Raw genomic sequence first — 16,300 nt, 5'->3', positions numbered from 1 at the left:
AAACAAACTGGCCTGCAGCAAAATCTGTCCACCTTTAGACAACAGTTCTCTTGAGAAAATCGAGAAGGAGATGAGAGAAAAACAACCCCAAGCACAGTTTCTCCCTGTGTGTTCATGGAAGTGCACAAGTCCTTTTTGTTTTAGCATTGCAGCTGGACCTGACTGACTAATTGCTAGTTTGATCCAGTTTTCCAGGGCTTTCTTCAAAGGCTTGCAAGTTTCATTAGGATTCTGTACCAGCGGCTTCTTGCTTTTGGCTCAGAGATTTAAATTATGCAAAGTTATACAAAGAATTTGCTGTGACTGCTCCCGCAGAAAAGATGCTCTACATTTTAAACCCAAAAACAGTATCACCAACACTGCAGTAACTCGATAAGATATACACTGTCATGTACACTTTATAATCCCCTTTTTCTTATGGGTGTTTGAAGAATTTCATCTTAAACTGTCTTCTTGTCGGATGCTTGATGTATCCAGAGGGTAAACCATTGCAGACCCTTGAGGTCTGATATGAACTAAAGCTCAGAGTAGGGTTGTATGGACGATATCAGTCATCCACGATCATCAGAACAATCGCCAGTTGCTCATGCCTTTGCAAAGGTCAAGGCGATGTGACTTGTTTTCCCAGTAATATGGTAACTCATTCTTTGTAGTATTAAATTAATACTACATTTAATTTGCCTGACACAATTTAAACATGTATAACCGCACATAACCGATGCTCGCATCGCACATACACTCAGTCAGCTGATTGTAATGAAACTTCTTTTTGGTGTGTATGAGCTGCTGTGATTTAAGAGCGGAGGATATCGACAGATTGACATAACACGTCATTTAGTTCAGTTTCTTATCCTGCTGCTTTTCATGGCTGTAAATAAAATGATCTTCTGGAGTCAACATGGGAGAGAGGCAGCGAAACGGGACACACCAGGGCCACGGGAAGATGTTTTAAGTTGGGGGTGCTGTAGTGGGAGGAGCATTTTTGCAAATACATGTTGGAGCTCATTTTGTAAAAATTCATATTCAGTGTCTCTCCATACAAATACAACAGAGGCCTACAACAGTGCAACTACAACGCAGACCAAAATGACGACAACAACAACAACGTCTATAAAACACAGAAACACAATAATGCCATGGCTCAGCAATACACAAGTCCAAAAGCTCATTGCGCACAGCACACAAGAACATATCTAAACATGCACATTTTTTCAGCACATGTATATCCTACTGACGTTAAAATGTATTGACAACGGACTATTTAACTGCTCGGCGGCAGCTTGTTTATAAACCAAATATCTTACCTTGAGCTGCAGACAATTTGCTCCAGTAGTTACAATAATCCAAAGGTGGCCTTGCGCTCGGGCGTTGGGTATGGACGGGGCATGGATGTCCAATGAGTTCAAAATGTCACTGTGGACATGCATCAAGGAGAGATGAGTCGGTCTCTCCTGGGCCATGGTGTTGCTTAGCCATGTTTTCAAGTGACTCAAGGTGGAGAAGACGTGTAGCGTGACCCCTGATGATGATCCCCTTGCTTCCCAGGAATCTGATGGATCTGAACAGTAGTTTCAAAACACATTGTGTGATTCCCTGCTGTTCGGGCATTGATCGTCACATCACTTAAAACTGCCTTCAATCAATCAGTTTTTTTCTTCCATTGCTTTCATACCATAGACTGTATCTAAGCAAAACACAGGAAGTAGGGGGTGGTGCAGGTGCTGCAGCATAGGTGTAGAGCTGCCGGAGCGCACCGGAACAACTCTCCGCTACTTTTTTTTTCTCCAAGAGATGAAATAAAATATCTACAGTTCAAATAATTCAGACAGAGAGAAATGTACTTCTGACATTTACAGCCGTGTAATCTATTCTGTACTTACAACCCCCCCACCCAACCCGCTCAATCATACCGTCTATCAGTAATTTAACGGTGTGACTTTAGGACGATCACACTATGGTTAGGTCTTCACAACCATAGCTCAGAGCTACAAAGACCCCTCACCACACTGCTTCAATTATTAAATGAATGATTAGCATAATCAAAAGACATCCAAGGCGGGGATTAATGTCAGTGTCGTAGCAGTTTAGTTAATCATTAATTGTTTTTTTAAATCAGAGTTTAACACTATTTGTAGGACGTACTCAAGGGGCCTCAATCTTTGACAGAAGTGCTGACGTCATGGCAGAGTAGATGTGTAGATCTTATTCATGTCTATGAAATTACTGATAAAGATTTATTCCAACCTCTAACCCCTCTTGCTGTTTTTGACTCCATAGTCTCCCCCGAAGGGTGCAACCATCCCCTATCGACCGAGCCCCTCACCAGCTGCCCTCCTCATCGCAGGGAACCAGGTAAAGGAGTGAGATTTTACCAGTTGGGAGGCTTATCTGTGGCACAGTGGTTCTCAAACTGCCGGGTGATACAGGCTTTATAGGTCATAAAGGCTTTACAGGGGGTTCGGGGTAGATAAGAGAAAAATTTGACCTGCTGGTGGAGTCAGGGAATCACTGAAGTTATTAAGATTCATCCTCTAGGCATTATGAATGTCTGCACAAAATTTCATGGCAACCCATTCAAGAGATATTTTAGTCTGAACCAAAGGTGGTGGACCAACGGACAGCCAGAAAGTTTGAGAACCACCGGATTAGCATTTGGGACTGACACCGTCACCTTCACAACTTAAATGAAAGTCCAAATGGTTATTTGAGAGGGTTTGGAGAAGGAGGCATTGCCAATAATCAATTCGTTCACTGGAGTCTTGGCGAACCCTTACGTTGAAACAAGACGCACGTAGGTGCTCCTCAGTGGGAGATCGGGTGGTTTTTGTGTGTGAGGGTGGGGTTGAGTGCTATGTGAGATGCTTCTGTTTGAGAAGGGACAGATATCCACCCTCCCATGGAGCAAGTCACAAGATTAGCAAGTGAGACTGGAGACCTGCCGTCTCCTCTGGCTACAGCAGCACCCAGATATTCTGCATAGCTGTCAGCAGTTCTGACGCTGTTTGTGCTGCCTCAGACTCTGGTCAATTTCTGGAATGGCTTTGTGTTTTTGATATTCCACATAATAAGCTATCAAATTAAATCTGGGGCGAGGTCCCGGTCACTGGGAGATGGCTGTAATGGAGGCTGCACAGTGGTAAGAGATGTTCGTATAATTTGTCAGAGGAGAAAATGAAGTGGAATAGGAAAGGGCCTGCAGATGAGTCATAGCCTATAAGCTTGTTAGGTGTGTTAAAGTGTCAGAAATGCAGCTTCGAGAGCCCATCTCAGACCAGAGTTGATCTATAGTGAAGTCCTGAAAAAAATTAAATTGTAGGTTTTTATTTATCAGATTTACCATGGGAGGTTTCAGCTGGTAAGAACATATTTAACCTCAATCCAATGCAAAAAACAATGACTTTCCAGACTTTATAAACATGAATATATTTCAGTAATGAACTATCTATTTTCACTTGGTGCTTCCTTCTCATGTTGCTGTGTGTTTGTAGGTGTTTGAGGCATCAGAATTTGCACCCCACCCTCTGTACTCAGTCACCCAGGGTGGCCTGGACCTCCAGCAGGTAACTAAACAATCATTCATGTGAAGTCTGTGAATAACCTGTTTTTCTGAACATGAAAAATCTCTTGCTTGTTTCTAACATTGGTCCTAGACATCATTATGGGACATGGAGCACAGGAATGAGTTTCAGGGCTGTGAGGATTTGAGTGGTGAGTGAGAGCAGGGGGTTGTGTGGTATGTCCAAATTTACACAGTCCATCATCTGGCATGAGGCATTAAAAACAACAGCTGAGAATAAGCTGCAGCTATTGTTCTACCCTGTCATAAGAGCTATAACCCCTCCTGAAACACGACGCCATCACACACCACCATCACAGCTCTGCCGTCTCTTTTTTAGTCCTGCCTAGCTCTGCACCAGAAATATTTCAGCTTTAAGAATATTCCTCCCATGACAGCAAATAGCATATACTGTCATAATATCAAAATGGATACAACAGCCTCTGACAAATCAATCATAGACGGAAAAAAATGTAATTGTTGGTAATGAAAAAGCCTATAAAGAGTTCTGCCAAGTATAAAGGAGTATAAAGACACAGATTTCACTCTTGCTGTAAATGACAAGATTACTGCTAATTTGTGGCGTTTGTGTGCTTTCCTAAATAAACACAGCTCTAATGTATTGATGAATTCTTCAGGCTGAGCTCTCCCCTCTCCAGTTTATGACCATATAGGATGGACTGGTAATAGTAGCCAGACTGCTGGCGTCAGGCTAAGCTAAGTGCTGTCTGCTCAAACCATAACTGTAAGGAGGGAGGGTTGCGCACACACCACCCTCACTAATTACAGTACATATATATATATATATACATACACATATATGTACATATATTTATATACAGTGAGTATTGATGGGTGGGCTGATACAAAAGGCGGTTAACATGTGAGTCTGCATTATTTAAAGTAATGAGGGGATGAGTGATACGAGTATTTCACATAAATAGATCATTGATACAACAGAGGTGAAGGGGATTTTGTTTGTGCTGTTCACAGCACTGAAAAATGGCCTTTAATCCTAATGTTCTCTTTGGGGTCCTAGAGCCCCCGGGCCATCTTTAACAGCTCAGTAAACACACATAACATTGTTTTATCAGCTTGATTCTTGAAATGCTCATAAACAGTTTGAACTGATGACACGTTTCAATAATGCTGCTATAGAGGTTGATGCATTACTTCTGTCTGAGAAGCCCAGCTGTAAAACATGGTTAAATTCAATGGATTTTCATTTGCTCTATATACTGTATCTGTGATTGATGATGACAGTACACAACACTGCCCCTCCCAAATAAGTCTGGATTTCTGTAGTTTTATCTTCACTTGGGAGGTAAATCTGTCAGTATGTAGGACACCAAACTCGACATTTATTTGTATGTAAATGACCAATAATAAATTATTGTTCATGCATGTTTGACATATGGAACATGAGATATTTCCTTATTTGGTGTAATAGCAATGCTTAATGGTCACTTATGTATCCACATATTTGGAGTTTAATCAGGTCAGAAGAAAAAAAATAAATAAATAATAAAGGTTAATTTTGCAATTGCTATTATGTTGACACATACTGCAGTGGGGTTTGTGGGACATTGACACTAGGGTTGTAATGCCAATCTCAACAAAGAACATAGGTTAAAACATCTAACAGCCATGTGCATGTCACAGAACAGTCAGTTTTCACAGGAGATACTTTGTATTGACATAAAGAGTCCCACTAAAAACTGCTTCCAATTAGGTCTGTGTATTATCCAGAGTGACTGTTGAATCTCTTATATGTCACCACGGCTGTGAGCGCTACAAGCTACATTTGAACGACCTCCACTGTAGTGGGGTGGGGGCAAAAATCTCACACACGGATATTTCAAACCCCACACATATAAAGCAATAACTGTGGGATATGCATTGGCAGGGACGAACTAGAGGTTCATGGGAAAATATGGCATATCTCATCTGTATAAGTTCACAGCTTAACTATAAAGACTCATTTCACTTATTCTGAAAAACAGGCATGTATTGACAGTGAAGCACTTCCATTAAGAGGCTACAGATTTATTGCCTGTGTGTGATGTTTTATTGCTGTAATTTACCTAATGCAGGATGCTCTCTTTCAGGCCTACACTTTGCAAAACCAATATGGCATTCCACACTCAGAGGTTTGACCATTTGTAGATATATTATCATTTAATATAACATGAGTAGTTTATGGTTTAGTGTGCACTGCATCGACCGTTTCCTCTTTGTTTTACAGCTGGCCAAGCTACATCAGCTGTCAGTGCAGCAAGGCCTGAGTCCTATTGCCCAGCCTGCTTCGACTGTCATACCTGGTATGTATAGAACTAATAATAGTATTTGCTCTGGATTATATCGCTACCACTATAAGCTTGCCGAGTTTTGCCTTCACATTGCTCCTCCATCTGTAACTTGTCAAAGATTGTCCAGCTGCCTTCAGACGTGAGAAGTTACACTCACTGTCATGAGCCGTACAGATTATGTGCTTGTGTCAGTGAGGAAGGAGGAGAAGAGGCTTTATAGCTTTCTCATATCTCCCATTCTTGGAGAGAAACTATTATGTGAAATGATACGTTGCAGAGAGTCGGAGAACTGGGAGAAAGAAAAGAATGAGTGCCGTGTTAAACATCAGTCCATTAAAATGGAAATTAACTGCTTTACTATATCTGGCAGTATCTATATCTTCGCTGAAAGGGTTTTCCAGCATGTCACCGGTGGGTTTGTGTGGATTCACTAACTACAGGAGTTGAATAAATATTAAAACGTCTGTCAATTTTATTCAGTTGTTGCTTGTATTTTCTCTCATCAGGGATGGACTCAAACTCTCAGACATCTCAGGAGCTGCTTATTCCCAATGATGTAAGGAGAAGTAACTCGACTTTTTTTTTTTCTTTTTTTTTTCTGTGATGTTAGTATTTTCCCATCTGAACAAGGAAAAACAACAGGAAGTCGGCACTCATCTCACGTGCACACTGCTCTGCAGCAGGTGACTTCAGATGCAGTAGCTGCAACTGCAAAGACGTCTGGTGTGACTTCAAAAGAGACTGGAGACATGTTGGCAACTGACTAATTATCCTCATTATTCTAACCTCCGACTAACCCAAGGTTAAAGGGATTTTGAGCCGATATGGATCCTTTCGCATTATTGTCTGGGCAGCAGTTGCAGTGTCTTAGAATGAGTCCCAAGAGTGCTCAGTAAATCCTCTCATGTTCCCTGACCTACTTAGAAGCTGTCTGCTGTCAAAACAGCCAATAAGAAAACAGACAAAGATCCTTTCCCTCCTCACTTACCCTCCGCCAGGGTTTGATGAAATGTCTTTCCAATCAGAGTAGAAATCAGAATGCAAAGATTCACTTCAAAATAAAGTTAGACTACATTTCTTTTCAAATGATCACTGTTCTATTACATCAGGCTGGTTTAGACTGAGAACATCTGTTCATTAATTACAGTGATTCCCTTAATTTGAATTTAACTCAGAAAAAAGCTCACTTATGAAGGAAAATTAATAATGAAGCCATTTGTGATTTACGATTTAATTTGCTGCTCTGATATCTGGCGTAATAACAGAACCGCAATCATTCAAACAAATGATATGTTGCTCAGAAGATTAAAGGATATGGATGGTGTTTTTCTACTGTCGACAAATCCCACGAGAAGACCAAAACTAACAATGTATTAGTTCGTTGTCTCTCAGTAATTTCTCATTAGTTCCTACTGAAGATACAAGTCTGCAAAATCAGGTCATAAATGTGTTCTTTCATTGTATAAATAGACTCAGTAATTTCCTAAAAGAGCTGGGCACTGTAGTTTTTAGGAGTTGATAGTTCATTTGTTGGGGACTATTTTCAACTGCGGAGCAATACACACTAGTAAACATTTATGGCAGCAGGACGGCGTTGGTGGGAGTGACTCAATATAAACCACAGTGCCCATGTTTGTGATAATAAAGGAACGTATCATTCAGTGCAACAGTGCAGCTCATTGATGTGTTTTTAATCGTTTTGGAAAACAATGGAGGTCTGTGTCACAGAGGAATAACTTAGAGTATATCAGGGTTTTGCCACATAGAAGATACTTGTTAGGATCAGCTCATTGTTGGTTTTCTCTTCATGGGATTTGTAGACACCAAGGAAACATGCTATCTTTATCCAATTGTTACCCAAACACGTCATGCACCGCAGTTTAGTTTGAAATGCTCCTTTATTTACAAGGATCTGCAAAGAAAAAATTTTTTTCAGACAATGAAATTAATTTCCCTTTGCCGTCTTTGTTTTACAACAAAGAAGAGAAAAAAAAGAGAATTGATTACTCAAGGTTTCACTGTACTGTATAGGATATAGCCACAACCCTTCAACAACATTTCTAAAATGCCTGAAGTAAACCCCCACATGGTGAGCGGCACAATGCATCAGAGGAATGAGGGAGTCCAGTGCTATACGTGACAGGGACAGCTGTAAGCTCCAGCCATTGTTCCAGAAGAGAGGACTTATAGCCATGACTGAGCCTCCTCAGTCCTCTGTCCGCCCTCAGGCCGGCCACACTCCAACCGCACAATCCCGTTCTGTGCTCACACACTGAACGCCGAAGGAGTCTTGCGTGCACACACACGTACGCGTGCGCACACACACACACACACACACACACACACACACACACACACACACACACAGATGCATTGAGAAACTGCTTACACCCAGTCAGCAGTATGCACTGTACTTCTGCGCAAGGAAGATTTCGCCAGAAGAAAAATGGCTGCACCCTCACCATCCCATCCCTCTTCCTGTGTCCTTTCAAATGACTGGCTCAGCAGGAACTCAACAATATATAGGCCACTCGTAGCTGAAGACCAGGAGCATTGTGCTGTGTTTCTGTCATTTGAATGCTTAGGAAAAAATAATCGCCACAGCAAGCGTATATGTAGTGTCTCCTGGGTCATTTATTTAGCTCTAGTTGCATCTTTAAAGTGTTTTTTTTTTTTTGTGGTTGTTCATACAGGAATGCTGTTGACTGAGGTCATACATACCAGAGTGGGTGAGCTGTTGACAGCTGGTATCTATTGACAGGTGGTGTAAAAGGCCAGAGTCCAGTGGAGATTCTTGGTCTCAGTGGGGGAAGAGACGTTATCTGTGATTTGAGGTCTGTAGTGGCCATTGTCTCATGAGTTGCTCTTTAGGCCGGCTGCTCTCTGTGTGTCCGCCCCCCCACCCACCATTCTCCCCGAATAAACTGCTGAGCCAATAATAGCCAGGCAGACCAACCAGGTCGCTGTGTGACAAATCAGACATTGTGGAACAGGCTGCTTACTTCTCAGGAAAGGAATGTGAAATGCGGGGACAAGTGCAGCACGATCACTGCGCGTGTGTGTGCGTGTTGTGTATTTCTACCTCTGTGTCAGCCGCTGTTTAGCTGCCAGCACACACACACAAACACACACACACACACACTACAAGCACTTCATCACTGTCTGTCCCACTCACTATATATCTGGCAGCATAACCCCGTCGCTGAGCCCTGACACCCTGCACTTGAGCTGATACGCAGCCCCCGAGCCCTGGGTCTGTTAAATATCTATTGTGGCTAATAGGCATGGGTCCAGGTTGGGTAATGAAAGCAAAACAAAAGTGATAATGTATTTGGGAATGCAATAAAACTCATGTCACTGTCTAATCTGCTCTCAGCAGAGAGAACGCTCAAGCCGACGGGACGTATATTATATATTTGAGTTATTTTCCCATTATGTTTTCCATTAGTGCGGAGATGCATCTAGCTGGCATGTGTTTGGGAAGTGATTTGTTTGGGAAGTCATCACCACTCCGAGGAATCAATAACCTTTTAGCCACTCAGATTAATGACAGGCAAATGTGCCTTCTCTCGTCTCTTTTACCGGAGCACACGCAGTAGCAATTAAGGGAGACTCTGGGGGGAAAAAAGTGCTTTTGACATGCATGATGGATGACCAGTCCACCGAAGACAAACAATGTAATTGCAATATTTGAAGTGGTCTGCATTAAGTCAGTTTTTTTTTTTTTTGGTATGTAGTGTTTTGCTTTTGCCCATTTCGTCAGAATCACTTTCATCAGCATTACAGATCCAGTCAAATGATTTATTGGAGCCTTTCCCCGTAAAGCATGTCTTCTGAGCCCTCTCTGTGTATCAACATATAGTCATTCATCTTTCCATCACACTGACCAGTCTGCCTCACCTCTGTTCTTTTGCAGCTGATCGGCTCGATCATCGGCCGTCAGGGCACTAAGATCAATGAGATCAGGCAGGTGTCGGGAGCGCAGATCAAGATCGGCAGCCAGCTGGACGGGACGAGCGACCGCCATGTCACTATCACAGGAACACCCGTCAGCATCAACTTGGCCCAGTACCTCATTACCTCCTGGTGAGGCCCAGTGGCACACACAGCCATCTAATGAATCAAGTGCAAGGCAGAGAAAAATATATCGGTTTAAAAGGGTCAAAGGTCATGCTATAGTGTGATAAGCAATAATGAGGTATGTCCTGGTGCTGCTGGTAATTGGCCTCCAGGGAATGAGTAAAATCAGGGTTGTATTGTACAATGTAGTAAGAGTGTCTCTTTGGAATTCAGTGTTTGCAGCTCTGCAGCCTTTGTTTTGTTTTGTTCTGGGCACATTAATACAAATAAAACTGAATGCAATTCTGGTTGTAAAAATTATAATAAAGTAACAAACCAATAAACAGTAAAAAGGTAGAAAGTACAACATAAAATGAAGCAGCACCATATAAAAGTAGGAACATTTACTTCCTATTGTGTGTTTCTCTTTACATACATTTAAAAATGTGACTAAATTTAATATAACCATTGGTTATTAGTCCTTGCTATTATTGATTCAAAAGAGGCAATGTCCATCATTAATTTCAATCTGACTGACCCTTCCACTGATGAAGAACTAGAACATTAATTCTTGCTTGCATATACCAGGTGGTTTGAGAGACCTGTCCCGTAAAAAAAATACAGCAAGAAAAATTCTGACAAAAGTTTATGCAACCTCGCTTAATACTTTAGATTTTTAAATGAGAAACAAAAGAACATCCCCACATTAACCCCTGTGTTTGGATGAGATTGGCTTTACATCCTCATTGTTTTGGGTCCCAAAGAACTCCACTGCTGCAAAATATAAGTGATGACCTTTCTCTCTTTTTTTTTTTTAATCTTTTAAAAGAAAGAAGAACAAAAAGCACAAAAAAGAAGCTTTTCTTCTGATCTCATGAAAACCTTGATACTACAATAACAGAAATCCAGTTTGACTTAATTGGGATTTGGGAGAAGTAGTGCCGCATAAAAAAAAAACAACAAAAAAAAAAAAACTGTCAAAACAGTCACAGAAATGGAGCAAATGAAAATCTATTGTAGTTAATCATGCTTTTCACCTGGGATTTCCAAACAGAAGTAAAGCGCAATTTTCTGCATCCGACTTGTTTCAAAAGCAATTCTTATAAAATGAGTAAGCAACACTATTTATATGGCACTTTAAAAACCAGGGCTACAAACTGCTTCACAGGCACAAAAAAGATGATGAAAGCATTTGAATGATTAATAACAACCAACAAAAGCAAATATTGTCAAACTAGGGCAAGGAAGCATCAATAAGTTTGCAGATCTGACCCCGACAGGGAGACTCCTCCATAGTTTACGAGCCAGAGCAGAAAAAGCTCGGTCACCACAAGTCTTGAAGCCTAAGCAGGGAACAAACAGAAACACAGCTAAACTGACAGATAACGATAAAGACAGACTAAAATAGGTCCCAGTATAGAGCCTGGAGGAGCTCTACAGACCAGAGGAGCACAATGGACACACAAAAGTTCTGATAGGATAAGTAGACGGAAAACAATTCAAGTGCTGGTGCATTCATGCATTAGATATAAAATTAGGAAATGCCATGAAGTATCAAAGTGATAAAACAATGTTAGGTATCTTTTTTGATCATTTCTTGAGTCTTCATGACCCCCAACAAAACATTAAGGTTTAATAAAGAAAAGAATCTGTTTCAGTTTTATACAGTCAACAGTACAGTAGTTTCCATGTTTGAAGTTTAACTAGTGTATAGCTCTGGTAAATTATGAGAGTTCACTAATATAGCATTACACTCCTGTAACACCGCCAGACCCATGATGGACAGAAAAAAATAAAAAAGGTAAAAATCAATGCAGCAGAACCAAAGATATTGTCCTTTTTTTATTCCATGCATTCTTCTTCTTTGTCAAAACCTGGCACCTATATTACCCACAATGCAACTGGACCACTGACAGTTTGGTCAGGTGTGTTATGCTAGTACTGGCTAAGGACAGAGATGAGGAGGGGGCTACAGAGGTCTGGTAACCTCCCTTCTGTCTATCTGCACCTTTCCAGATAGAAGACCGAGCAAACACCGACTCAAGTGACATCATGAGCAAATCAGATTTCACCCACAAAAGGCTTTGCACAACTTGTTTCACATATGCAGTGGTAGCTACTCCCAACAAGACTTGTAAACAGACTTTGTAAAATTGGAGGAGTTCCCCTTTAATGATTTTCCAGAAACTTCACCCAGTGTTGCAGCAACAGTATAATCCTCTAATCTTCCTCTTCTGTCCTCTCCCCGCCTCCCTATCCTCCCCTCCTCCTATCTCTGCCCTCATAGTTTAGAGACAGCCAAATCCACAGCCCAGGCAGCCACCATGGCAGCTCCGGTCGACCTCAACATGGCCTTCACCCAGCCGGCCTCCCCAGCTGCCTCCCCTGCACCCACCCTGGCCGCTGTGGGCGCCCTGACCCCAGCTCATATGCTGGGCACCCCATACGGCGCCATGCCCCTCTCCGGCCTGCTGGGGGTGAAGTCCGTCCCCTTTCTGACTCTGTCCAGCCCCGCCCCCACCGTGGCTGTCACTGCAGCACCCTCCCACACCACTCTGGCCGCCTACACCGCCAAAATCTCCTCAGCCAACTGCATCAAAAAGCCAGAGAGACAGAAGTTCGCTCCCTACTGATGTAGCCTCTGCGTCTATGTCTGGAGAGTCAGATGAAGGACAGCTGCGCAGTGTTCTTCCACAGACGCCTGATGTAGCCATATCCGCTGGCAGAGATGCTCTTGACTTTTATTCTTTGATGCACCAACAGAGAAGAGACCAACGGAGATGTGGATAAAGCTATTAAAAGTTATTTACGGTTATAGATAATTTGTGAGTTTCCCATGAATTGATGGACTGCTTTCATCGTCACCTCATCACTGTTATTGATCACAAAAAAAAAATTAAAAAAAAAAAAAAAAAAAGGGCTGGAACCTCACCTGAGAGATACATGTTTAAATAAGTTTCTACATGTGTATCTCAAGTTAGAGATCAGCTATGAGTATTTATCCTTCAATAAATTTGTAAATTATACTCAGATGACAAATGCTCTACTGTATTATGCTTTTATACAATGTCTATGTTTGCCTCTTGAAGTTTTTAAGAAAATTTGTAAATGTCTGGGGGGGATTTTTTTTTTTTTTTTAATAATCTGTGCTACTTTATCGTTCGGTGTTTTGTTCATTTTGTTGGATTTTGTTTTGAATGAGCGACTTGTTTAATCTTTATTTATTAGTATTGTTTCATTTATTAAAAGTCTTTGTTTCCTGACATGGTGGATCTATTTGTCTCCTAGTTTGTTTTTTTATCTGTAATTATCTGGTGCACAAAATGCTGTCAGTCACTCAAACAGAAACTGTATTTAGACTGAATCAGTGATAAATTAATGTAGCAGCACAGGGACACACATTCAGGAGGAAACGGCGAACACAAGATGCAATGCCAGGTCCAGGTTATATTTGTTTTCCTCCAAACAGAGTCTGGATGGCAGCTTGTCATTTGGGTTGCCAGAATTTATGAGAGGTGCTTTTCACATCATCGTGCTCATGTGCCCCAAACAATAACAGCAGAATGAGACCGTGCAACCCCAGAAGAGACGAGAGCTCTGCCCACATGCCAAGCAATACACTGACATGCATGCAAGTGTGCACAGACAAAAGCAGATCCAGAATCACACGCTGTTTTTTGTTAGAGTGTGTGTGTGTGTGTGTGTGTGTGTGTGTGTGTGTGTGTGTGTGTATAGAGACTGATATACTGAAAATCAATCACTGAACATCCCTCAAGACAAAATACAGGCTTTGCCAGGAAGAAAGAAAAGGACACGAACAGAGGGAGAGAAGTAGAAAAATGAGGCGCCTCAGTGATGCTGCAAAAATAAAATTCAGTATCTGCATCAGCATGCACCACAGCATCATCATCCTCTGGAGAGACAGCTAGGATCCTTTCATCCTAACCCCCCCCCCCCCCATTTTTTTTTTTCTGTGACTGCATCATGGGTATGCAAGACACTGAGTGCACAATCCTCATTGTTGCCAAAGACATTCATTCTCTGAGGCAAACAGACTCACAGCCCACGCCTGCAACTTCACTGTTATTCAGCCGAAGTCCAATGAGTGGCAAAGCAAAAATATTAAAAATAAGGACAGAGAAGCCTTGAGATCTATCTATAGGTCAACCAACAGCCAGTTCTAATTTTATGATTTTCAATGATGCAATATTTTCCAAACAAAATAGATTGATATTTCCAATTGTCCTTGAAGGCATGAGTTTTAACAGTGATACTCAGGGTCTCATTGGGTCACTTGTGCCATCTGCGGGCCACACATCAATACTCAGTGAGATGGTGTGAATCGACCTTGAAGCACATCCATGTTCCGGATGTTAGCAGAAAGATTTGTTAATAGCACCCGCCTACATTTATTTATAACACGCCAAGTTTTTTTTTTTTTTTTTTTTTTCTCCATCATATGAACAAATAAAACTTTAAACTCAAACCGCAGCTATACTACTGTATATCAAATAAGATGTGTTGCATTTGAATATCAAAGTGGGACGCTAGTGACAGTGTGAAGCTCGAGTTGGTGAGAGCAGGGACCTCAGCTGTCACTGCAGCTGAAGAGTTTGTCATCTTCCTTCATCTGTGGTGGAGCAAGGGACACACACACATGAAAATTAACATAACTCTGCATTCTCACCACTTTGGTGTCACAGTCTTGTATTTCCATGACAGACAGCGCCCTCTGCTGTCTGTCTCTACATACTGCTTCGTCAAGCACAGCACAGAACAGCACAGCACAGGTAAGGAGGAGGGAGTTAGAGCTGATAAAAGATTGTCTTTAATGTTTGGCATCGTTAATGAATTCCATACCACAGCAGTTATGGGAGTAGGAAAACCACTTTTACAACCAAACACTGTTCGATCATGCTAACACCATATGTACAGGAAAGCACATTGAAAAGTGTATAAAGTATTTATATGAGAAGACTCAAAGTCAAGAACGGTGGAGACAGCCACAGTCTAATGGATTTGTCCTTTTTCAAACACTGATTATAGATATTTATCAATTACATTGATCTCTGGAGTACATGTATATACACAAAACAACGATAAACCTTTTTGGGGCGTCTGCAATAATTCTCAAAAATATTTCACAATACTGCTGTATGTACAATAACAGAATTTACATTGAAAAATTCTATTGTACCTATATTTTGAGTATCACTTCAGTCACCAGTTATCCTCAGTGCCATCGAGCTCACAAGAGATACTCACATACTGTATATATCTAACCTCAGGATCATCTCCATACAAAGTACAGCAGCCTATGCAGTACCTTCTGACTTGGTACGGTTTCTGAAATATGTTCACACAACTGATGATCTCACATACAAAAATAGATGTTGTCTAGTCAGCTGACAACTTGATGTACAGTAACACAAAGCATCCACCTGCAAAAAAACGACCAGGAAAACAAGTTAATTGTTAAAATATTAGCTATATCCTTCCAACCCACTACGTCGCAATAAACAGCGGTGTTCGTCTGCTCCGCAAAAAAGTAAACCTCCCTCTCAGTCTGGGCTTCAGCGTTCTCCTGAAACATCAGTTTTCACACAACAGAAGGTGATTGAAAAAGAGCCGCAGGCAGGATAAGAAATATTAGCGCTACAAACCAAACAACAATTTGAAACCAAAGCGGGACGAAACCATACAAAAACATCACTACTGTAGGTAGATATCTTTTTCTTTTTTTTTTTTCCTCCAGGAAGCGTATAGTGAACAGAATGAAAAGGAGAGCGGCCTCCGCTAAATGAGCTTCTCACAGTCTGGATGAAGGGGTCAAACTGCATTTGAGTGCACTTAAGGCAGGTAGGCAAATCCAACGCTGTCTGAGTGGGCTCCTCGACTGGCCACTCAGCGGGCGGGTTCAAGGCAGTGTCATCAGCATCAGATCTGACACCGATGCCACTGCAGCTGTCCATGCTCAGCCCTCACTGCTTAACATGGTCTGACAACCATACAGAGAAGGAAAAAGATGGAGGGGAGAAAAAGAGCGAGAAAAAGAGAGAGGATGGTACTGGTGTTACTTCTCAGTGGCCAGCAGGCGGTTGAGGTGTGAAGTGGATAAATCCTCGCTCTTCGTTCACCATGAACATGAAACGTGACAGGTGTGGGTGCTGCCTGTCATTGTCCTCCGCTTCCCCCTCAGTCCGCAGAACGCTCTCACTCCTCTCAAGATATCTTTGTCACACAAGAGAGACAAATAGAGACTTCTGCAACATGGACTGAACTTAAAGCACTTGAAAAAAAAAAAAACAAAAAAAAAAAAAAAAAAAAAACAAAAAACAGGATTGCATCTTGTGCAATACAAATAGAACATCTCATC

At 41.6% G+C, this 16,300-nt stretch overlaps 1 protein-coding gene across 2 annotated transcripts in view; it reads left to right on the top strand.

Annotated features, from left to right (window-relative positions):
• The window catches only part of LOC111217301 (poly(rC)-binding protein 4-like), a 35,550-nt gene extending 22,429 nt beyond the window's left edge, over positions 1-13,121 (top strand). For both annotated transcript variants that reach the window (XM_022739099.1, XM_022739098.1), the window contains exons 8-14: positions 2,278-2,352; positions 3,489-3,560; positions 5,665-5,706; positions 5,802-5,877; positions 6,372-6,421; positions 9,782-9,951; positions 12,212-13,121. In XM_022739099.1, coding sequence (XP_022594820.1) covers positions 2,278-2,352; positions 3,489-3,560; positions 5,665-5,706; positions 5,802-5,877; positions 6,372-6,421; positions 9,782-9,951; positions 12,212-12,557 — 831 coding nt within the window. In that variant the 3' untranslated portion in view covers positions 12,558-13,121. The remainder of the gene's footprint in view (positions 1-2,277; positions 2,353-3,488; positions 3,561-5,664; positions 5,707-5,801; positions 5,878-6,371; positions 6,422-9,781; positions 9,952-12,211) is intronic.
• The last annotated feature ends 3,179 nt before the right edge of the window (positions 13,122-16,300 follow it).

Source organism: Seriola dumerili, unplaced genomic scaffold (assembly GCF_002260705.1).
Source record: "Seriola dumerili isolate Sdu_G_001 unplaced genomic scaffold, Sdu_1.0 BDQW01000043.1, whole genome shotgun sequence".
NCBI lineage: Eukaryota > Metazoa > Chordata > Actinopteri > Carangiformes > Carangidae > Seriola > Seriola dumerili.
Note: the sequence above shows the minus strand (reverse complement) of the source record. Positions and strands in the feature narration are given on the sequence as shown.